General features: G+C 40.6%; 1 protein-coding gene across 1 annotated transcript in view; it reads left to right on the top strand.

Annotated features, from left to right (window-relative positions):
• The window catches only part of AFAP1 (actin filament associated protein 1), a 175,715-nt gene that overhangs the window by 78,040 nt on the left and 73,568 nt on the right, over positions 1-24,107 (top strand). Inside the window, 2 exon segments of the mRNA XM_034771556.1 lie at positions 479-607; positions 8,084-8,190. Coding sequence (XP_034627447.1) covers positions 479-607; positions 8,084-8,190 — 236 coding nt within the window.

Below are 24,107 nucleotides of genomic sequence, written 5' to 3'. Positions count from 1 at the left end.
AGATTAGTGGTGGGATGGGTGACACTGTGGCTAGTTTTTGTAGTTTGCCTAATTAATGCAATATGTTCCCAGCTAGCTTTAGGCCTGGTCTACATTGAAAGTTAGGTTGACATGCAGAAGGGTCGACAGTGTAGATGCAGCTATGTCAAAGGAAGAATGCTTCTGTCAGTATAGCTACTGTCACTCGTGAAGGTGGTGCTCGTGCACTGATGGAAAATCCCCTTCCATCAGTGTGGACCACATGTATACTAAGCAGTAATGCTGGCATAGCTATGATGATACAGCTGTGTTTGTATAGTCTGTGTAGTGTAGACATATCTTTAGTGTATGCGTGGGTTTTGGGGGAGGAATGAGGGGAAGAGTACAGGTTAAAATAAAATTGACAAGGAATCTCTTTAAATAAGAGAATTCAGTGGCCTGTCTAAATCAAGTTTACATGTTTAGAAAAGTAAAATCTTGGTTGTTCTTTTTTTTCCAGCCATGGAAGAATTAATAGTTGAATTGCGTCTGTTTCTTGAACTTTTGGACCATGAATATCTAACATCCACTGTCAGGGAGAAAAAAGCAGTAATAACTAACATTCTCCTGAGGATACAGTCATCAAAAGGTCAGTGTCGGAGATTTATTTTGTTCCTTGCAGAATGGGAAGAATTAGTTTATGCTCAAAGTTTTTCTCTTTCCCCCGGAAGCCAAATTGAAACAAAGCAAAAAGACATGCAAACAGGCAAAAAATAAATGTAAGCTTGCTGAGTGCTTTCCTTTGTTACATTTTATTGTTAAGTGTAACAAAGGGCTTGGAATTAGGCTACTACACCTATCTTCCACCATATGAATGTTAACACAATCTAGCTGCAAAGTAATTTATTGTACTGGAAATAATCTGCCAACCACAGTGTTTTTCTGATCTGTGAATTAAGCACTTAATTTATTTAAATTGTGGATGCACTTGCAATTGGTGGTATTGACTGAAAATAGTGTTATATTATGGAGTATTGACAGTTGCTCTGTAGCTCACCATTACAATGATAATTTTGTTTTCTCTCCAAACCCCTTCCTCCTTAACTTCCACAAAAGAAGCCAGTCTCTGTGAGATTTCAGGGTATGTCTACACAGCAAGAAACGATCTGCAACAGCAAGTCTCAAGAGTCTGGGTCAACTGACTTGGGCTTGTGGGGCTAAAAATAGCAGTGTAGATGGTCAGGCTGGAGCCTGGGCTCTGAGACCCTCCCCATTCACGAGGTTTCAACATCACATGGCCCTCTCACCCCAGGGAAATTCTGTTCTCTGGGAAGTTTTTTTGGGGTGAGGGGGCGGGAGGAGAGAAGAATTTGTAGAGTTAGTGTTCTCCAATAATTTCCCCACTTTTGTGTCACCCTATTCTATTTAAAGTACCTCATGACTTTAACTTTGCCCTTTGATATTTGTAAAAACTTATATTCATGAATCAAAGTAATAAGTTGATGAGGAGCTTTTTTAAATTGCTGAATATAGTGAAAATGTGACACATAAATAAAGATATCCTATCTCCTAGAACTGGAAGGGACCTTGAAAGGTCATCAAGTCCAGTCCCCTGCCTTTACTAGCAGGACCAAGTACTGATTTTGCCCTGGATCCCTAAGTGGCCCCCTCAAAGATTGAACTCAGAACCGTGGGTTTAGCAGGCTAATGCTCAAATCACTGAGCTAGCCCTCCCCCGCATATTTCATTTCTCACTGTAAAGGAACCTACATATGTCAGTTGTTGCACAATATAGGTAAAAATGCACATTTGTAAGCTTTCAAAATATGTCATTCAACTATTGTTCCAATTGTTATACTTGCAAACGGAATAGAAGAAAAATAAAGCAACTGATCAAAAAGAGATAACAGACACATTTTAAGTGCTACAAAAAAATAAAACTTTTTCCATCTTCAGGAACGTTTTTACAACATACAATTTTGGAAAACCCCAAAATATCCTGCAGATTGCTAAACTAAAAAAGTCAAACTTGAAGTGAGATACCAGCAGTTGAACTTAGGAATGCTACAAAGGACTTTCCAAATGTCGGATGTCCTGGGCTGGACACTGTCAGCACAAGGTCTATAAATCTTTACAGAAGCTTCTGGTGCCTTGAATATTTCAAATGTGCAGTCACTCCCTTGAATAAAGAAAATAGCCTAATTCTTGTCTGGAAGCCAGTATAACCATACCCCTGAAAAAAGATAAAAATCTAGAAGACTGTAGATCATACTGGCCAGTATAACTAACCAGTCTGGACAATAAAGTATTAGCAAAATGCTTAGGAAACCAACTACCTGGCTTCATTCCAGGGAAAGCCACAATTTATAATATTTAAGGCAAAACATTATTCATCGTATTAAAGAAATGAATAAAAATGGCCTTCTAGCATTAGATGCAGAAAAGATGTTGGTTAAGGTTCTTTGGGACTATCTTTTTGTAGTACTGGAGAACTACAGTTTTAAAAATGAATTTATAACCTCTGTCTCAAACTGAGCTGTGGTTCTGCATATACCTTTCTTTATTTGAATGGCTTCTGAAGGACCCTCTCTTTAAAGAGTGGCACAGGTCAAGAGTGTTCTTTGTCACCTCCTCTTGTTTCCTCTCATTCTTGAACTACTTGCAATAGCTGACAGGTTCCCCAGAGATTCAGGGAATTACGATAATGAACTTAAATTTGCTCTCTTCGTGGGTGGCACTTTGCTTTGTCTCTGCGAAATACAAACCTCCATTCAGTGCCTCAAATAAGACTTTGGGCTTGTCTACACTGGCCCGAAGTTCAGACTATGGGGATGTGAATAACAGTGCACAACAAAGTGCTGCTCTGTAACTCCTCCTTGTGGATGTTGCAGATGCAGTCTGAAAGCATCCTAGTTCACGTAACCGTAGTCCTCTTCAAACAGGAAATTGGACAACATCTTGTTATAGAAACCACTCTGCAAATATAGAAAAAAGGCATCAGGTACCTTCTCACTGACTTGCTGGATATGTGGGTTATCAGGTTTTCCCCCAAAATATAAAGACACAATATTTTTAAAAGAAGGAAGATCAAAGACTATAGACAGTTAGTGGATTTTTCAATGCTACTGAATGTTGAATGCTTCTGAATAAAATGTACCTACTATTTTCCAGATTCCTATATGTTCTTTACAAGTTAAAAATGTCTAGATGCTGTTACTATAGGAGAAACTACAAAAGAACTGATTAGAAGAAACTTTAAGATGATATGGCCTTACCCAGTTAATCTCCTATCTCGACTGTACAAACTTGTTCACTGCAAAACACTCCCAAGTGCATCTTGAGATCTTAAAATTGCTGTTAGGATAATCAGTGGCAAGAAAACATCTGAATACAAAGTGTGATTGTCACACTTACCTCTGTGTTGTTTTTCGAAGTGCCATTACAATCAAAGATTTTGAACATAGACCCACCATTCCATACATTCCACACTGGTAATTGAACCTGTGAATCAATCTTTATTATAGATTGATTCACTCCATAGGACCAACTTTCTAGCTATGATTTAAAAGTACAGAACATTGCCTATGGTTGTGGTGTTCAGTGGGCAAAAAGCTTTATACCAACAGGGCCCATGTGATAGATATGACAAAGTGAAGTCCTAACTTACCTTAACTGACTTAAAACAGCACCCTAGATCATCACCAAAAAGAGCTTATATGAACACTCTCTCTCTCTCTCTCTCTCTCACACGCACGCAATAAATTCAAGTGAATCAATCTGTAGTTGAAAATATTAGTATTTGGTATTCAGGTTTATAATGAAGGTCAGATGGATATGAGGGAAAATTTGTTATCTAGAATTTATAATTATTATATTAAATATTGTTAATTTGTGAAAAAGACTAAACTAAGCTTTATTGAACACTGAGTGCCTTTATAAAGTAAAGCAAGTTTCTTTTGATGTCTGTTATGTGATATAACATTAAGTACTCCCATCTCCTTGCACAGTTTTGATCTTTCTTTATGTTGCATACAATAAAAGAATACATAAACATACAATACCATATAACCAAACTGAGCAATATTATTATTTCTGGTCATTTAAAATATCCTTTTACTCCGCCCACACAACACTATGAGAGAATTTATGGAACTGTGGTATAGAGTGCCCTGGGACTATACTGATTTCAAAATCTTCGCTACACAGGTATACAATTGTATATACCAGGATTGGCAACCTTTGGCACGCGGCCCGCCAGGGTAAATACCCTGGGGGGGCCGGGCTGGTTTCTTTACCTGCCACGTCCGCAGGTTTGGCCGATCGCGGCTCCCACTGGCTGCAGTTCGCCATTCCAGGCCAATGGGGGCGGCGGAAAGCAGCGCCCAGCACATCTCTCAGCCCGCGCCGCTTCCCGCAGCCCCCAGTGGCCTGGAGCAGTGAACCGCAGCCAGTGGGAGCCGCGATCGGCCAAACCTGTAGATGCAGCAGGTAAAGAAACTGACCCGGCCCACCAGGGTGCTTACCCTGGCGGGCCCCGTGCCAAAGGTTGCCAATCCCTGGTATATACCCAACAGCATATTCCCATCATTGAAGAAAACAGTGAGCCAAATTAAGGGTCATGGGAATGGTAATCGAAGATTCTGTGTAAGTGGGAATTGGCTGCATCCTTTAACTGTTCATTTCCAGAATTTTTTAATGATTCGGGTTTTTAATTCTGTAAAACATTGTGAAGAAAGTGTCATGTGGCAGGGGGTGTTAGTAGGATTTCTTTGAAACACTTTAAACCATAACTATCTTGTACCTAAGTTATTCGTTAAGGGAATCTTTTATGAATCTTTCATCAGCATGTGCATTGTAGCACCGTCGAACATTGACTTCAGTGGTGTGACATGAAGACTACATTTAACCAGTGCTTAATTTGTGCCAGGGCTTGCCAGAGCTGATCCCTGGCACCTCTAGGCTTGGCAGTTCATAGTTCTGGCACCTTTAGGCTTGCTGTGTCAGTTACGAAAGTAAAACAAACAATAATTGCTTAAGCTCCAACACCTCTTTCATTACAAATTAAGCACTGCATTTAACGAGTATGAGTTAGTTAGTGATACTCAGATTGAGGCTCCCAAGCTGCAAGTGGCTCTTTAATGTGTCTCCTCTGGCTCTTTGCAGCACATGATATTAAAACACTGTGTGATTTAATTATTAACCAATCAGGATGCTTTTACTGTTATTAACCAATTGTAGATGACAAAATAATAATACTTGGTGAGTCATTTTGCAGTGAGAATAACATATATATTATAAATAGTAAATGAAACAATGAATTCACACCATTCTGGCTCTTTTGGGTAATGTTTATCACTAATTTGGCTCTTGAGGCCTGAGTAACCACTGAGGTCTGAGTGTCACTGGTCTAATGATACATGTCATAGGGTTACATGCAGATATCACCTTTTGGCCTTCATTTATATGTATCTTCCTCCTGCTTCTTGAAATTCCCTTTCGAGTTTCAGGTTTGAACAAACTAAAACGCTAAACTAAATCTCGGTCAAGCCCATTTTGCTTCACCTTGTTTTGTGGGAAAACCAGGGGTTTGTCGTCCAAAATTCAAGTTTATTCTGTTGCTAGAGCCTGCAATGAATTTATAATTGTGTGATTGACAGCATAGTCTGTTTCCATAGAAATGACTGGTACCACAAACATCATTCTGACTTCACTGCATAAGGAAATGCAAGATAGGTTATTGAGGCAAGTCCTTATTTAACACATACAGCTTTGGCTGTTAGCAAACGAAGTAATAAAAATGTGAGGAAAAAATGAATTTATTTATTCAGCAGAATTAATTTTGATCTTTTGTCCCAGAAAACTTTCTAATTATCAATCCAATACAGCAAAAGAAAGCAAAGAAAAAATAAGCAAATGGGTAAAATTCTAAAGATGGATTTGTCTGACATGAAGAGGCACAACTGAAAGTTAAAAAAATTGAACGTTTTTTAAGAAATATCTCTAAACTTGATTTTCAGGAAGAAAGAATTATCTCTGGCCCCGAGTCATAGTCTGTTTTATCAGCATTGGTTTTTCCATCTATTACTTCACACCTACTAGGACTACAGCGTTATGACAAGAAGCATTTAATCATTGATTACACTTTTGGGAGTTGTATGGCGTCAGACAAAGATGTTCAAATATGTATGTAAAAGCTAAACAAAACACTCAGAGCTAAATTCAGCCCTGGGGTAAGCAGGATGCAGCTCCATTGATTGAATTTATGCCAGAATGTTGAAGAAATGAACCCTAGTCTCCCAAGCTGATTTTTTTTTGATAAACTATACTACAGTCCCATTAAGAGAATGTGAGTGGGATTCAAATTAGTTTACTGAACTGTTCTTCTTCCTTGATGACTGACAGGCAGGAGTGGCTGGTAGGAGGGCACAGCTTTTACACTTAACCTCCCTTCCACTTACAAGTTCTCTTCTCTGTTTTTTCCAGAGGCAGTTGCACTAATGAAACTCTGTTGTTAGACCTTTTGGAAACCATTGTTCCTCATAACAAAAATTGCGAGTTTATGCAAAAGAAGAAAATATTTGGAGGACAGAACTTTTGTGTCACTCTGTTCAAATAGTTTATTTTGTTGACGCTTTCTAGCCTAGTAAATGATGGCTGAGTTCACCCTCTTCTCCACTGGCACATAGAATCATAGAATATCAGGGTTGGAAGGGACCTCTGGAAGTTATCTAGTCCAACCCCTGCTCAAAGCAGGACCAATCCCCAACTAAATCATCCCAGCCAGGGCTTTGTCAAGCCTGACTTTAAAAACCTCTAAGGAAGGAGATTCCACCACCTCCCTAGATAACCCATTCCAGTGCTTCACCACCCTCTTAGTGAAAAAGTTTTTCCTAATATCCAACCTAAACCTCCCCCACTGCAACTCGAGACCATTACTCCTTGTTCTGTCATCTGCTACCACTGAGAACAGTCTAGACCCATCCTTTTTGGAGCCCCCTTTCAGGTAGTTGAAGGCTGCTATCAAATCCTCCCTCATTATGTTCTTGTGTTATGTTCTTATTCTTCTCTTCTGCAGACTAAATAATCCCAGTTCCCTCAGCCTCTCCTCATAAATCATGTGCTCTAGCCCCCTAATCATTTTTGTTGACATCCCCATTTTCTATATCTTCCTCTTGCAAACAGCAGGGGACCCTTTAGCTATTAGGTGTCTAGTAAATTGTTCAAACTCTGGCTATTTAGATCAGTGGCTCTCAACCTTTCCAGACTACTGTACCCTTTTCAGGAGTCTGATTTGTCTTGAATATCCCCAAGTATCACAGCGCTTAAAAACTACTTGCTTACAAAATCAGACATAAAAATACAAAAGTGTCACGGCACACTATTACTGAAAAATTGCTTACTTTCTCATTTTTACCATATGATTATAAAATAAATTGATTGGAATATAAATATTGTACTTACATTTCAGTGTGTAATATATAGAGCAGTGTAAACAAGTCATGTGAAATTTTAGTTTGTACTGACTTTGTTAGTGCTTTTTATGTAGCATGTTGTAAAACTATGCAAATATCTAGATGAGTCAATGTACCCCTGGTTGAGAACCACTGATGTAGGTCCCTTAAATTCTGATTTTTTTCACACTAATCTAGAACTATTTCCTGAATAGTTTTCCGTATCTGGTATTCAGCAGACTGGATTGGCTTTCTCAGATACAGTTAGGTGGGTGAGCATGAGTTTGTTTTGTTTAATTAGAAGCTTAAATTATAGCATTGATCCTATTAAGTTGTGTTTTAAGTCACTAAGATATTCATCGGTGTGGCTTTGGAAATCAATTATGATCCGGAGAATGGGAATGAGGCCAAGAGGGAAAGTTGTGTTCTAGATATCCACGTTCTGGGAGCTTGTGTTGGTCTCTACCCTCTGCCATTTATGAAGGTGGATGAATACAACCTTTGTTGCTAAATTTTTGGATTCTAAAAACAAACGTGCAGGTAAAAATGTTTCAGAAGTTCTTTGAAATGGAGAATTAACAGATTATGTGAATAGTAAATAGATATAGTGGAGCAGTGTCCCATCTTAATACTTTGGTTTACTGTCTTATATGTCATGCATTTCTTTCCTGCAGGTTTTGAAATAAAAGAACGTGTACAGAAACAAGAAGTTTCCAATAGTTTGCCTAGTTTGCCTGCCCCACCTCAGATGCCTCTACCAGAGATACCTCAGCAATGGCTGGTATGTGTTAATTTAACTGTACATTCAGCCCTTAGAAAATATTTACTTACTATTGTTGTGATAACCATTAACACAAATAATTAAAAGAAAGCTACTCTCATTTTCCTCGGGATAGCTCAACAGGATGATACTTTTCTTTTTGCAATATATAATTAACAAAATACAGGTCCAGAGTCTGAAAAATCAAACTGGCTTTCAGGGGAAGAAAGAACTTTAATGCTGTCCAATGTAGTTCACTTTCTAGAGCAGGACATTCTCTGAAAGAGTAAAATTTTAAGTTTCCAACTATGTTTATAGAAAATATGAGAGCTGGACTGAGATCTGTATTGAAAATCGTCCAGCTGGAAGCAGCTGTTTTACTGAAAAGTGACCTAATTATAAACAAGTTTTAGTCATTCTTTATTATTGACTTGACAATAGCTTAGAAGAAAATAATGGAAGTAGGTTCCTAGCAGTGAATCTGCAAAGAATTGCTTTGGACTGTTTTGACAACTTTAGCCCTGATATTAGAGAGGATTAATTATTGATAAATTGTGCTGCTTCTTATTATTTCTGATCAACTTCCTACAGAAAGGTATTAGATAAGTCCCCTCTGAGGAGATGTACTTTTTATAAAAGTATCTATGTTTAGCTTGCAATGCAGAATTCAGTATTCCCAAGGTGTGAGAGACGGACTGGATGACCCTAGCATGTTTTTTTCATCTCTTTTTAAATTACCAGATTTACATTTTTGTTTACAGTTACATCTAGTGATTTAATGCATCAGACCAATGTGCTATTATTCTCCATTATTCATCTTGAGACGGCGGACAGTATTAAATGCTTCAGAGGAAGGTGCAAGAATCCCCATAGCGGGCAGTTTTGGAATAACCTGATCATAGGAGTAGTTTCTTCCTAACCGCTGTTGGTGTTTTGGCTTGTGTCTTGAAACAAAATTTTAAAAAATCCTATCTAATATAACTGTGGATGTTCATAAATCAGGAATATTTATGCTAGTGATATCCATATAACTAATTTATATATAAAATCTGACAATACTCAGCAAAAATGTGTGCTAATATTCTTTGCAGATAACTATATAGAATTATTATGTAATAGATTTGAGTGAATGCAAAAGTGTACGTTAATATGCATTGGAATCTGGAGAATCTATTCCATGGTTATAGTGTTTGATAATAAAACATACAAGAAGTGCATAACATAAAATCCAGTGGAAATTATTGAGATACAAGAAAATCACAAAAAAAATATGCACATGCCTGCAAATTTTTGAAGATGTAGCCTTCAAGAGCTAATTCCATAAAATTAAGCCAACTTACCGTATATACTCATTCATAAGCCGAATATTTTTGGTTAAAAAGTGACGCATCAAAGAGTGGGGGTCGGCTTATAAACGGGTCTACACCAAAATTTGATGATCTTAAGCTCTATGGAATCATTGAATTGAATATCTAATACAGGGATCGGCAACCTTTGGCCCGCGGCCTGCCAGGGTAAGGACCCTGGCGGGCCAGGCTAGTTTGTTTACCTGCCGTGTTCGCAGGTTCAGCCAATCGCGGCTTCCACTGGCCGAGGTTCGCTGCTCCAGGCCAATGGGGGTGACAGGAAGCGGCGGCCAGCACATCCCTCGGCCCGCACCGCTTCCCGCAGTTCCCATTGGCTGGGAACGGTGAACTGCAGCCACCGGGAGCTGAGGAGCTCCATGCCTGCAGATGCTCCAAGTAAACAAAACGTCCCGACCCGCCAGCGGCTTACCCTGACGGGCCGGGAGCAAAGTTTTCCAACCCCTGAAATATAGGGTCGGCTTATGAAAGGGTCATATACAGTTTTTGCTATTTTTACCTATCCATTTTGCAGGGTCAGCTTATAAACGAACGGGCTAATGAACGAGTATATACGGTAATTCTTTATTTTCTAGTATTTATGTAGGCTCCATTCAGTAAATTGGCTGCAGAAACTGTTGGTTCAAAAGAAATTTGCCTGATTCTCATCTCCCTTACACCAATGTATAAATATAGTTAAAACTAAGGAATATAGTTAAAACTAAGGAAGCTGTATGGGGGTGAACTATAAATAGGGCCCAATATGTCGACAATTTCTGCAGCAATTAAATTCTTTTGAATTCTGAAGTAACAAAATTATTGCTGGAAGATATTGTAGGAACTGACTTTGAAATTGAGCCAGTTAGAGCCAATGGGCCTATGACTGAAAATTCTAAACAGAACGGATTCCCACTGCAACAAGAAAGGGATGCTTGTGAGTGCCCAGTCAGTCTGTGGAATTGGAGACCTTCAATTAAGGATCGAGGAATATTGCAAAATTATAGTATTTTGTATGCCTGGTCTTTTCTTAACTTAGCCCTTCCACTACCGATCCAACCACTGGAGTACTTCCTAGCGTGCTTGGCTGGGGTGAAGAGGGAAAAAGTGGTGGTGGGAGGGACCCACCTCCAGTGCTGTCCCATGAGCCCGCAGCATCCTAACTGAAGCTCTCATGTTTCAAACAGATCAAAATGATTTGACGAAAGAAGGTAGAAGATAGAGCTTTGCAAACGCATTGCGCACAGCAAACAGCTTTGGCTGTTTATTTTCTCACACAAACATTTCCCCGTTACACTGTTATTTTACTGTATGTTTTTATTACTTTGCTTTCTTCCACCCCTTTAGTATGGTAAAGAGGAGCTTGACGATTTCTTCCCCTCTCTGACCTACAAGTAGTATTGCTCACCTCTCTCCTGAGTCTGGGGCAGTGCTGCCTGAGTCAGATTCCGTCTGCCTCTCTTGAGCTCTTTCACTACGTGAAGGCTCAGAGCACTCCGTTTTTTTTTCTAGTGTGATGGTGATGGATTCTCCCAGCCCCTCTTCTCAGTTCTGTTGGGTGTTGCTGATGCTGACAGAGGCTGATGCTCTTTGGTCCTTGAGACATAAGGTTAAGATTTGAGCCCGAGTCTCCAGAACCACTTTTATACTAACCCACCAAAGGCTTGATGTAAAACCCATTGACGTCAATAGAAAGATTCCTATCGATTTCAGTGGGCTCTGGATCTCGTCTTTAAACCCCTGAAACAGAGCTGACCCTAGTATTGGCAGGTCCTCTAACAAAGCAATGCATTCACAACACCATCCAGGTCCTTCCTCACCCGCGACTGCTCCCCTCCACTCCACACTATGCACTCCCGGCCAGGCAGGCTCACTCACTCAGGGCACATCTACATTTGAGCTGGGAGGTCTGATTCCCGCACTATCTGTGCTCAAGCTAACACCAAAAAATAGCATCATGTGCACAGCAGCATGGGTGGCAGCTTGGGCTAGCCACCTGAGTACTCACCAGGGAGTTGGGTGGGATCTACTCAGGACAGCTAGCCTGAGCGGCCACCCACTCTGCACTGCTATTTTTAGGGGATAGCTTGAGCAGAGCTAGCACAGGTACATTTACGTGAGCTGGGAATCATGGCTCCCAGCTCAAATGTAGACGTACCCTCAGCTTTGTCAGCATAACATCTCCCTTTATTTAACCTGTCTATATGGCTCCATTGGCACTAGTGACCTTTTTTGTGGGCCAGCAAGGCAGAAGCTGAGCTGAAGAATAACTTTTCAAGGGGGTAGCATGATTCCTTCCACCATTTTCTGTCTGAGGTGGAAATCCGACAGTGTCTGCACCAGCATCTTCCAGGGGTTTTTTTGCACATAGTTGCTGTTCTTAGTTAGCTAGTTCATTCATTCTGGGGTTTAGGGGGTTTCTCCCAGGCACCGTTTGGGGCATCTATTTTATGCCCAAGATCCCCATCTTTCAACCCCATGTGGCCAGTGCCCAGGTTTTCCCGGTTAGTGACCCCCACATCTCTTGTCTCTATTGCCTTGGGGAGTTTCATATCCCATCTAAGTGTGAGATTTATAATTCGTTCCCTACTTGTACATGACAATCTCACAAGTTTTGCTCTAGGAATCATCTGATGGAGCTCTCTGTGTGACCACAGCCCAGTGCAGGGTACTCTGACCCCCCTGTACGTTGGCGAGATCCACTTGTTAGTGCCCCTTCAGATTTGGCGCTCCATGGTCCTGGATCATTGGAGCCTAAGACTAAAGACTCAGATAGACATGGGCGTGATGAGAGTAAGAGAAAACACCCTAAAAAAACCTGGGATGTCCCCATCTAAATATTCTAAGAAGAGGTTGGCCTCTTTCACAGCCTCTTGGGGTGGTTTCTCAAGGGGTCTCAGCTTTTCCTGACTGCCCCTCCTTAGTTTGCTCTCAATCAGGTCAGTTCTTGGACCCTCACCTTCAATTAAGCCTGTCAGCCCTTCTCTTTTTGGGCTTGTAGTCTCTTTCAGTCTCTTGGCTGTGTTTGCAAAGTCAGCCTGGTGCAGGGCTGTCACCACCTTGCTATCCCAGGCCTTTCTGCCTCCATTTCCTTCTCTGCACTCTCCCTTTTATAGCGGGCCTTGTTTGAAGAACCTTGATCCCCTCAGGAACCTCTATGAGGAGGAAGAACAAATTGCCCAATCCACCAGTAGTTCTTCCCTCCTCATTCCCTGATGAGGCAGTGGAGCTTGCTTCACCATCACTGCCAGATGATTTTAAACAGTTTCAGGAACTTCTCAGAAAGGCAGGGTCTTTACAGATTCCTCCAGAGGAAGTTCAGGACCCTACTCACAAACTTCTGGACATTCTCCAGACTACAGGCCCTATCAGAGTGGCACTTCCCATCAACAGTTCTGGAACTGGCAAAGACTGGCACATCCCAGCCTCCTGCAACCCAGCTTCCAAAAGAGAAAGTTTACTTTATTCCAGCTCAAGGGATGGAATATCTATTTCCCTACCCAGTACCGAATGTGTTCATGGTGCAGGCCATTACTGAGTGCAGCAGGCTACCCTCTCTGATAAGGACTCTAAAAAACTGGACCTTTAGTGGGGGGAAAGAGTTCCTCTTGTGACAATCAACAATCCAAGATAGCAAATTACCAGGCTTGATTTCAAAATATGATTTTATTAATTTCTCCAAACTTTCTGAGTTAACTAACAAGCTTCCTGACTTGTTAACTAACAAGCTAAGACCTCAGTTCCAAGCTCTCCTGGATGAAGGGAAACTCATAGCCCAGTCATCTCTTCAAGCATTACTGGACAATGCAGCTGACCCTGCCTCCCATTCCAATCATGAGGCAGGCTTCTTGGCGTCACTCCATAGGGTTTCCAAAGTAAATCCAGGCCTCCCCTTCAAGGGAGAAGGTTCAATGAAAAAATGAACAAATTGTTGCACACACTTAAGGATTCCCCAGCTACCCTCCATTCCTGTGGGATTTATGCCCCGGCCCCCCAGAGGAAATACTCTTAACTTCCTAATAGGCAGAGTCCCACTTCTCAGCCCTTTTTTCATCAGTGGATTACAAACTACCCACAAAATGGCATAGGGGTCACCATAAGACAGAACACCCTGTGAATCAGACACCCCTACTCCCTTCAGTGAGTGCCTGTTCCGCCTCCTCCCAATGTGTCAATGTATCTCTATGGATAGATGGGTCCTGGAGATTAACTCCATGGGCTACGCAACAGAATTCCTGTCAATCCCTTCTTCCAATCCCCCTTTCCAATCCCTCTTCAGGGATCCCCTCTCATTGGACTTCCTTCTTTGACTAGGAGCCATAGAGTCCTAGGGGAAGGGTTTCTATTTGAGATATTTTCTCATTTCCCAACAACAGGGCAGATGGATGCCCATTTTTAGATCTCAGATAATTAAATATCTTCATACATTGTTCGAGATTCAGGATGACAACTCTGGTCTCAATAATCCCCTTCCTCAACGAAGATGACTGGTTTGCAGCTTTCAGTTTGAAGGATACCTCTTTTCATATAGACATCCACCTAGCCCACAGGACATTTCTGTGCTTTACAGTGAGCCTAGAACATTACCAATACAGAGTCCTTCCTTTCGGCTTACTCGATGGCCCCAGGAGTGTTCATGAAGGCACTTGCCATGGTAGCAGCGCACCTTCATCATCAGGGCAGCCTTGATGTTACCTTACCTCAACAACTGGCTGCTTACCGGTCATTCATAGAATCATAGGGTTGGAAGGGACCTCAGGAAGTCATCTAGTCCAACTCCCTGCTCAAAGCAGGACCTAATCCCCAATTAGGTCCTGGAAGTCCAGTCATTGGCACACTCCCTCCTAAGATTCCTACAATCCTTAGGACTTTGAGTAAACTTAGAAAAGTCCACTTTAATCCCAACACAGGTTATAGAATTTGGTGGAGCGAACCTGGAGTGGAAAACGGCCAAAGCCAATTTACCTCAAGATAGGTTCCTTGCAATAAGGAATGTCATTGACCAACTCCAAATAAGCCCAGATGACAACCTGTTCCTGCCTAGTTCTTCTAGGCCTCATGGCCGTCTGCACACATGTAGAACCCTTCTCAAGGCTCCACCATAGTTGCCTCTAAGCTTGGCTTCATACAGTCTATTGATAGCTTCTCGATGTTCAGACACCCTATAATCATGAGATTTCTGAAAGTCCTTATTCAGAACCTTCCCTCCTGTGTCAGCACCAACTCCTAGTTAGGATTTCAACCTGGTGCTGTTAGCATTTACAAATTCACCATTTGAGCTCTTGGCTTCCTGCTTACTTCTCCATCTTACCATGCAAGTGGCCTTCCTTAAAGTAGTCATTTCCACTTGGAGAGTAGGGGAATTTGCAGCTCTTGCGGCATATCTCATAAGTACAAAGTGACCCTAAAGTTATTTCCCAAGTTCATCACAAAGGTTCCCTCTGAATTCCACTTGAATCAGACCGTTCATGTGCTAGTGTTTTATCAGGAACCTCATGTTTCCAGAGAGGACCGGAAGCTACATTCCCTGGGCATTCATGGAACTCCGACTTTCTACCTGTACAGGACTAAGCCCTTTAGAAAATCCCTGAGATTGTTCATCTCATTCACTGAGCAGATGAAAGGGAAGCAATTCAATTGCAAAGACTTTTGAAATGGATCTTGTACCCAATTTATGAACAGATGGAAGACTCTTCTCCTCAGCGTGTAAGGTTCCACTCTACTAGAGCACACACTATCTCCGTAGCTTGTCTCCAAAGTATACATCTAGAGGAAATCTGTAGAGTGGCAACATGGAGCTCATTGCACACCTTTACCAGACACTGTGCCTTGATCCAGGCTTCTTTACTTGATGCATACTTCAGCACCACAGTGCTTCAATCTGTGGTTCAGCATGCGTCCTTCCTCATCAGTGAGTACAGCTTGTGAGTCACTGACGGTAAATACCCATAGGGACTGGCACTCAAAGAAGAAAGTACGGTTACTTACCTTATAGTAACTGGAGTTCTTCAAGATGTCGTTCGTAAGGGTATTCACAACCTGCCATTCTTCCCCTCTGCCTGGATCCTCCCTTTATTCAAGGTAGAGTAGGAACTGGATATCTGGTCGGTCTGCGCTACCCCTTATGCCCTCAGTTCGGAGCTCGAGGAGGCACAGGATGCAGGCATGGATTAGCGGGCACTGCTAATAAAGAATTTCCAGTCTTGGGCGCATGGAGTGCAAGCGTACCTATAGTGATCACACATCTTGAAGAACTCTAGTTATTAAAAGGTAAGTAACTTTCCTTTCTAGCCTGAGTATTTGAGTATGTCTCTGTGTACATTTTCCCTATTGTTAAATGTGTACTAGTTCTCTTGTAGAAGATGCTGTTGCTGTGACACTGCAAACAATGGTGCTTGCTCATGGGTTTGGAATAACAAAGGAGCCGATGCTCCATGTCCTGCTCAACTGCTGCTGGTTTATCATCTAGGATCCCACCACTGTGGCATCATCAAGCAGCTTTAAAAATACCCTTTCCAGTGAAGCAATGATATAATATCCTGTAGGTCCTGCTGTTCAGATATTCCCGAGGAAGACTAGCATAAATTACCCACAGCATGACAGGGACAGAACACATATAACTTCCATTCATAAGTTGTCATAGTTCATCTGACTGTCAATGATTTCAGAGATAATGCTCTGTGCAGTCAAAAAAAAAAAAAAAAAGTCCAACAGCACACACAGTTACTTTGCATTATTTCCACAGTAAAGTGCATGCATATTTTTGTTTTTTCTGGTACGCTGACAGTCTAATAACTATTTAACCACAACAAGTGTCCAGCAATGTGCCAGACTCCCTATAGGCATAAATCAAAAGAGTAGGTCAATTCTATGCCCTACACTTCCCCACATACATACATACTTACTCTGTAGGAGTGTTCCACATAAATGGGCGTCCTATTGTTGGGAATCAGTTTGACAGCCTCTTTTTCTCTTGCTGTCTGTCAGGTATGCTCACAGACTTTTATTAGAAAATGTCAAAAGGAGCTGGTGCCCTTGGAGAAGAAAATCCGTAGTGAAATCAAAAGGATTTTTTTAAAGTGAGATGTTGCAAATTACATGAATCACTCTGTAAACACCAAGTATGCCAACTCCCTGGGTTCTTTTTGAAACACGGTGATAGGATTATGATATAAGATAAATACACTTCTTGAATACTGAAGAGGAAATTGTGTCTTTATTTTATCTCAAGACTTCTTCTAGAATTTAATATTACTCATTACTTTCTGGTCTTCCTTATAAAAATAGAGTTCTATGACATTGTTACATATTTTTTCCTTTCAGAAAAATGTTGGAAATTAGCTCCCCCCCCCCTTCTATTAAAAGGTCAAATTGTGTAAATTCAATACAAGTTCATTGATTAAAGCCATTTGAGTATGGTTAAAAGCTGACTAGTGATATCAGTTTAAAAGGACCTTGAATAGTATCTTCCATGATTAACAATAATGCAAGATTTTTAGTACTGTAGATTCTGTTGGCAGCTTATTACTTTTAAGGCTACAGCCAAGGACATGCTGGTGGTTCATGGAGGAAAGAATAATTAAATTAATGGAAGTAAATGGTAAAGGGGATATAATGCAACATTGGTTTACCAAAGGTAGATCATGCCAGACTAACCTGATTTCCTTCTTTGAGAAAATAACTGATTTTTTAAAAAAGGGAAGTGCAGTAGATCTGATATACTTTGACTTCATTATTAGGAAATGATTAGTTAAATTAGGGGAGATGGGGCTCATTACAAGAATTGTAAGATGAATAAAGAACTGGCTAAAGGGGAGAAAGGCAGTGGGTTGTACTGAAAGGTGGATTATTGGACTAGAAGGAGGTTACTAGTGGAATTCCTCAAAGGTTGGTCTTCGGATCAATTTTATTCAATGTTTTTGTTAATGGCTTTAGTACAAAGGAATGTGCTAATGAAATTTGGTGATAATACAAAGTTGGGAGTTATCATCAATGCAGAGGAGGGTCCAAATATTATACAGGAAGATCTAATTTTGGTTGTTGGGTTTAGTGTGCATGTACTGGGTGGTGTTGGTGGCCTGTGATATACAGACAGTAGGACTAGGTGTTCTGGTGGCTCCTTCTGGCCTTAGACTTCTGTGCCCGAGTAGATTGAATATATATATTCCAATGAATACAAATCTGCATTCAGTTGTTGGTTTCAAATCAGATTATTAGTTCATAAATGGTAATATTTAAAAGACTACGTTTCTAGCCTACAACTGGTATGATTTTTTTATAAAATCTTTTTTTGCAAATATCAAAGTTAAAATAAGTTAAATGTAGAAGGTTGACTTCCACATTATGAGTTTCTACAAAATATGTGGGACGCTCAGAGGACAATGTTAAACAGTTATTATTTACAAAGTGCAAACACTTTGCAGCCATGTAAATGTTGATGTCCCTGCCCCAAACAGTTGACAATATAACTCAGACTTATAAATATGTAATAACAACAGCTAGCTGCTCAAATGCTGAGGCAGGGTGGTCTTGTGTTTAAAGCACAGGGCTGGGAGTCAGAGCTGGATTCTATCCCTGGTTCTGCCACTGACCTCATGGTATGTTGCAGTGCTCAAGATTGGAGGTGGCAATTCCATGGCTCGCCATGACCAGGATAACATTTGTCAGGATGGGGTGCAGCATCTTGACCATCTAGACCTGGGAAAGGCTGATTCTTGCAGCTATTGGTATTCTTGCAGCTAATCTTGAGTATCCCATTGCAGTGAAGACTCTGGAAGGAACCCAAACCCGTGTTTACATTCCAGTGACTGGAGGACAGCCTTCCTCAACTGAAGATGGTTGTCCGGTTCTTTGAAAATTTTCCCCCTTCTAGCCATGGTTGCCTTTGTCTTTCTTAAATGTGCGTGTGTAACTGGTTCTGCGTCTCTGGATCCAGAGATCATCTGGGGAGGCATTTGCTTAAGTAAATGAAGTTAAAAAAATTCAAACTTTGGATGCCTACAGTTTGTGTCCTTTCTTCTGGCTATTTTGTCCTTCAGAATTCTGTTTCCTTTGTCATTCCTATGTTTTCCCTGATACTTGAATTGGTCTTGGGTATTATTATTATTATGTATTTTATTTATTATTCTTTATTTCGTATTTGTATATAGCATCATAGGGATATATTGGATTAAGTGATCTAATTCTGAGACTTCTAGAACACCCTTTTATGAAGAATAACATAAATTGAATCCTATTTCAAAGCTTTCTTCATCTCTGGCCTGCAAGGGCATATAGTCTTGGATTGGCTTTTACTACAGTTCAGCCATTTGCTCAATCCACTACAGTTAGGGTTTACAGTGGACTCAAAGTGCTCTACTAAAGGCATATAGTGACCTAACTGTCTGTCTAAATGAAGCAGAATGTCATCTCTTCTAATCATATTAGATCTGTTGGTGAACTTCGACCCACTGGACTATAAGAGTATTATTTTGCTTGTTGCTGCCTTTGCTTTTCTAGAGCAATGGTCTCAACCTTTTCAAACTGCTGTTCCCCTTTCTGGAGGCTGATTTGTCTTGCGTACCCCCAAGTTTCACCTTATTTAAAAACTACTTGCTTACAAAATCAGACATAAAAATACAAAAGTGTCAGAGCACCCTCTTACTGAAAAAAGCTTACTTTCTCATTTTTACCATATAATTATAAAATAAAGTGTGACCCCTGGGTTGAGAAACACTGATATAGTATCAAGTATCAGAGGGGTAGCCGTGTTAGTCTGAATCTGTAAAAAGCAACAGAGGGTCCTGTGGCACCTTAGAGACTAACAGAAGTATTGGGAGCATAAGCTTTCGTGGGTAAGAACCTCACTTCTTCAGATGCAAGTAATTCACTTCTTCAGATGCAAGTAAATTTCCATTACTTGCATCTGAAGAAGTGAGGTTCTTACCCACGAAAGCTTATGCTCCCAATACTTCTGTTAGTCTCTAAGGTGCCACAGGACCCTCTGTTGCTTTTTACTGATATAGTATGTACAGCAGTATAAACAAGTCATTGTCTGTATGAAATTTTAGTTTGTACAGACTTTGCTGGTGCTTTTCATGTAGCCTGTTGTAAAACTAGGCAAATATCTAGATGAGTTGACGTACCCCATTGAAGACCTCTGCATACCCCCAGGGGTACACGTTCCCTTGGTTGAGATCCACTGCTTTAGGGTATTGTGCTCTCATGTACTACGGTCAGGTTTCATCATTTTGCCAGTTTCTTATTGCCACGTCTTCCCCATCCATGCAATACCATTTCTGAGCTGGTTTCCTCCTTTAAATTTGCTTAAACTTAAAGGTGAAATTTTCCAAAGAGCTCATCATTGGCCTAACTCTGCTCCCATTGAAGTCAATGATATAACTCCTGTTGATTTCAGTGGGAGAACAGTTAGGACAATGCTGACCACTTGTGAAAATCCTACCCAAATTCTCCTCCTGTTTTGTTTCAGTTTTCAAAAGAAAACTCTTCACTACATCATGCTGTGGACTAACCTTCACAGAGTAATGGCATAATTTAATTGGCATTGCCCTGTCCATCCTCTCTTCTTCTCCCTGTGTCTGCTGTTTCTTGTCTTAACCCCTCATCATGTCATTTGCATATGTCTTAACTCCTCATCATGTCATGTGCATAAATATCTTGTAAGCTCCTTCAGGAGGGAAGTGTCTTTCATCTGCAGTGGGAAGTGCCTAGCACAGTTACAATAAAAAAATTCAGTAATCACGTCTGACTGGTACTTTCACACAGACTATAATTTAAATACATCTTCCTGGGATTAATATTGAGGTATTTGCCAGAATTCTGATTAAGGCCCATTGCGCTTCTCTCTACATCTGAACCTTTTTGGTACATACGCCAATTCTTATTGATGTTATATACAAATTTGTTCTGCTTTTCCTTATTTTCTGGGTTCTTCATCTGTATATTTCCAGTTGTCTTAGTGTCACCTCCAAGTGGATATGTATTAATCTTTCATTATTAATCCTAAATAAAACAGAAATTTTATTTTTTCATTCTTTTTACTTTTGAATCTCTGAGGTAAATTAATTCCACATTTCTTCTGTCACTCTGCCATGGAGTTCGGGTGTAACTCTTGCCTGCCTTTTGTCATTTAAGTAGTGTGTACTGTACTTGAGTTTTGCAAATTTTATTTAATAAATATCTCAAATTCAAGCCTGTCTGACAGATGTTACAGCAAAAGTTTAGGTGCATCTCTAGGTTCTGTCCCAGGGCAGCAGTGCCGTTGCATAAAACAATCAGCTGGAATTGAGCTCAGTTCAATGCTGTTAGATGCTTACCATTTGTCACTTCTAAATATTATGATTTATTTGCTTGGGTTGCCCCACTGATGTGGAATTCTTTGCTTTCTGAGGTTCGTGGTATTAACTTAAAGTTCTAAAACCACAGCTTAATTTTTTTTTTAATTTGCTATCCTTCTTAACCCACCATATAGTATTTATAATGGTTTTAGGTATGATGCAAGAAGAATTTGTTCAGCAATGCAAAGAAATACTGCACAAGGGTTTAGGATAGTGTATATGTACTGGATGTTGGATGATAACATGAAAGGACTCCATGCTTGTAAATCTAAACTGGCTCTTTATTAAGACAACTATCTACAGAGATGCTGCAGCTAATATTCTAACCACGTGCACACAGACTGACTTCCTGGTACCTCCTGCAACTGGTGCTCCCCTCTCCAAGTTTTTTGCTTTGTGAGATTCATGGTGCTGCAATAGGCGCTCCTTCCGATTGTAATGTAGACATATCTTCTGTATTGGGTTACTATCCGGTCTCTGTATTGCATTTACCCAACATTGTCAGGGACGGATCCCTTCCTATCGTTTTGCCTTTGCCATCAGTCTCTTGGCTGTCTTTATTGCCAACTCCATCTTCTGATTCCTTTTTGGGTATCTAGAGGAAGATACGTTGTGCTCAAATTCCCATTTGGTGCTGAATTGTTTGTTTGAATTCTGGTGCAGTGTACTGTCACCTACTGTCTGAGCATAGCATGCCAAGTATGCCATACCTTGCAAGATGCAACTTTAATTTTCTAATCACAGTCCTTACCTGAGTGTCCTCTGGAGAGATCACTTCTCAGAAATTGGAGAAGTCTACTGTTACCATGTGGTTCCTGTCATTAAAAGTGATCAGGTCTGGGCCAGTCTTTTCCCAGGGTTGGGTGGGATTTCATGAAGCTATAGAGTCTCCATCTGTTGCTAGTCACTATACTCTTTGCACACCTCCCACGGTTCCATATACTCTCTGTTGAGCATTCATGCCTGGCCATTAGATACATTCCATGTTTCATCTCATATAAACCTCTGTCCCCAGGTGTGAAGCGTGTATCCATCTCATTATGTCAGCTCTTAACTCTGCTGGATTTACTGCTTTGTCTCCTTTAAACAAAATCCTGTCTTGCATGTACAGCTGATGATTCATGTGGTAGTAGTGGGTAAACTCCTGTGGCATTTGCTCCTTGCAATCTGGCCAACCCTGGAGTATGACCTTGCATTTTTTTTGAAACTGCATGTAGTACCCAGCGCTGTTTGGTGCTGTGTTAGAATGCCCGGAGCCTCTCATCTGAGATTTGAAGGTATTCTGATAGACTCTGTGTCCTGTTCCACAGTTATATGTGTTGTAGTGTTGTAGTCTGGGAAGTATGCCCTGCTAGGCAGTGCTTAATTTGTGCTAGGGCTTTCCAGAGCTGAGCCCCAGCACCTCTAGGCTTGGCAGTTCATAGCCCCAGCACTTTTGGGCTTGCTACATCAGCTATGAATGTAAAAAAATTGCTTGAGCCTTGACACCAAATTGCTTGAGCCCTGGTACCTCTTTCGTTACACTTAGCAGCAGTGCTTAATTTGTATCTGCCACTAGTTGTGACTTGCTTGGTCAGTATCTCATCCTCACATCCTTGCGCTAGAGTCTCAGTGACAATAATTTGTAGTCCCTCCAAGTCCCATGCCGTTTGCTACAGATAGGAAATGAAGAATACTCTAGCCAGGTGAGAATGTAACTACTTAATCTGTAGTGTTTGGCTAGAACAAAATAGAAATTTAGCAAGGACATAGAGGTATCATAGCTACTCTTATAGAAAGTGCAATAGCTTCTTTAATGACCCCGAGTAGTCAGGTTGTCAGGATGCACTTCATTCTAAGCTAGTAACATAATACTAATTTAAATATTAGAAGATACATGCCAGATTGAAAAGTAAAAAAAATAGGAGCAATTTGTCTAGTTGTGCAGGGTTACCTGATTTTCATCAGACATAATCATCTTATCTAATCAAGCTAGTTGCATTTGGGGATGTTTGTCATTTGCAGATGAATTAATAAAGTTTTATTGAAATCAGATGTTCTGTTTTGATGCATTCCATGTCAGTTCTGCTCTTGAAAAGTTGCCAGAAAAATTTACAACTTTATAGTGAATTGAAAGGTTTCAACAATGCAACTAGCAATAACATGTTTTTTGTTAAAAAAATAATTATAAATATCAATAACGTCAGAATGTCTGCCTGTAGATTCATACATTTTTGATTTGCTGTACAGAGCATTAGGAGTGCCAGATCTCATAGAAAACACAGGGGTTTATAGTACAGACTTCGAATGTGGTCTATGTTTCTGCTTAAAAAAAAAAGACAAAAGCAAGCTGTCTCACTTTAATCAGAAAACATTCTTTATAGTGGACATTTTTGAAAAGTGCCTTCAGTTGTTTCTACTAATTGTGCCTCTTTCAAAAGCCAGTATGCTGGGGGGTTTTCATTGTTTTTAAAACTTTGTGTATGGCAAGCACTGCAAAATACATTTCAGAAACCAGGTCCCAGTTAATTCAGAAATGGATTCCATCTGTGTTGACATTGGCTGCACATGTTTACCCGCTCCAGCTGTGTGAAGTAACCAGTGTTCTAAAGGGGTCGAATTCAGACAAGCACCATTTGTGTTTCATTTCCCTTCTTTTTTTTCCCACTTTCTTTTCGAATAACATTTAGACTAAAAACAAGCATTTTCATATCTCTATTGGAATCTCTTATTTATTGCTGAATAAAAGAGAGCTTAGAAGCCTTGTGTCTATGCTGCATCAAAATATGCATGACTCTCTAGACCAATATTTCCTAGATGAATTGGTTTAATAATAGGAAGTTCATACATATACATATGATCTCACACACACTGGGAAAATAGTTTAAGGCTAGACTGGGACATTAAAGTCTGCCTGGGCAAGGGGAGGCATACATCCAAGAGCAGACCAGGGAGCAAACTGACCCTAAGAGTCACAATTCATTACTTAGTTTCGCCCCTTGCTCCAAAGGGAAGTAATCTGCAACTGATATAAACCATAAGGAGATTACTCCCCCCTCTTCCCTGGCTCAGCAGAACAAAGCTCTGTCCACTTGTGTGTAAGGGGGCAATACCAGCCCCACAGAGGCTGCTCTCCACACTGTGCGGTGTCCGGCAATACAGGTAGCTCATAGCTAGCACCCATTTGCTCTCTTGTGCAAATGCATAGGGCGATGTTATGCAGAAAGAATCAGTAAAATTTAGACATAGCGTGAATTTGAGGACCTGAAGGGAGGGATGACAC

The sequence above is a fragment of the Trachemys scripta genome, chromosome 5, assembly GCF_013100865.1.
Source record: "Trachemys scripta elegans isolate TJP31775 chromosome 5, CAS_Tse_1.0, whole genome shotgun sequence".
NCBI classification, from domain to species: Eukaryota; Metazoa; Chordata; order Testudines; family Emydidae; genus Trachemys; species Trachemys scripta.
This window is presented reverse-complemented; position numbering and strand designations above follow the sequence as displayed.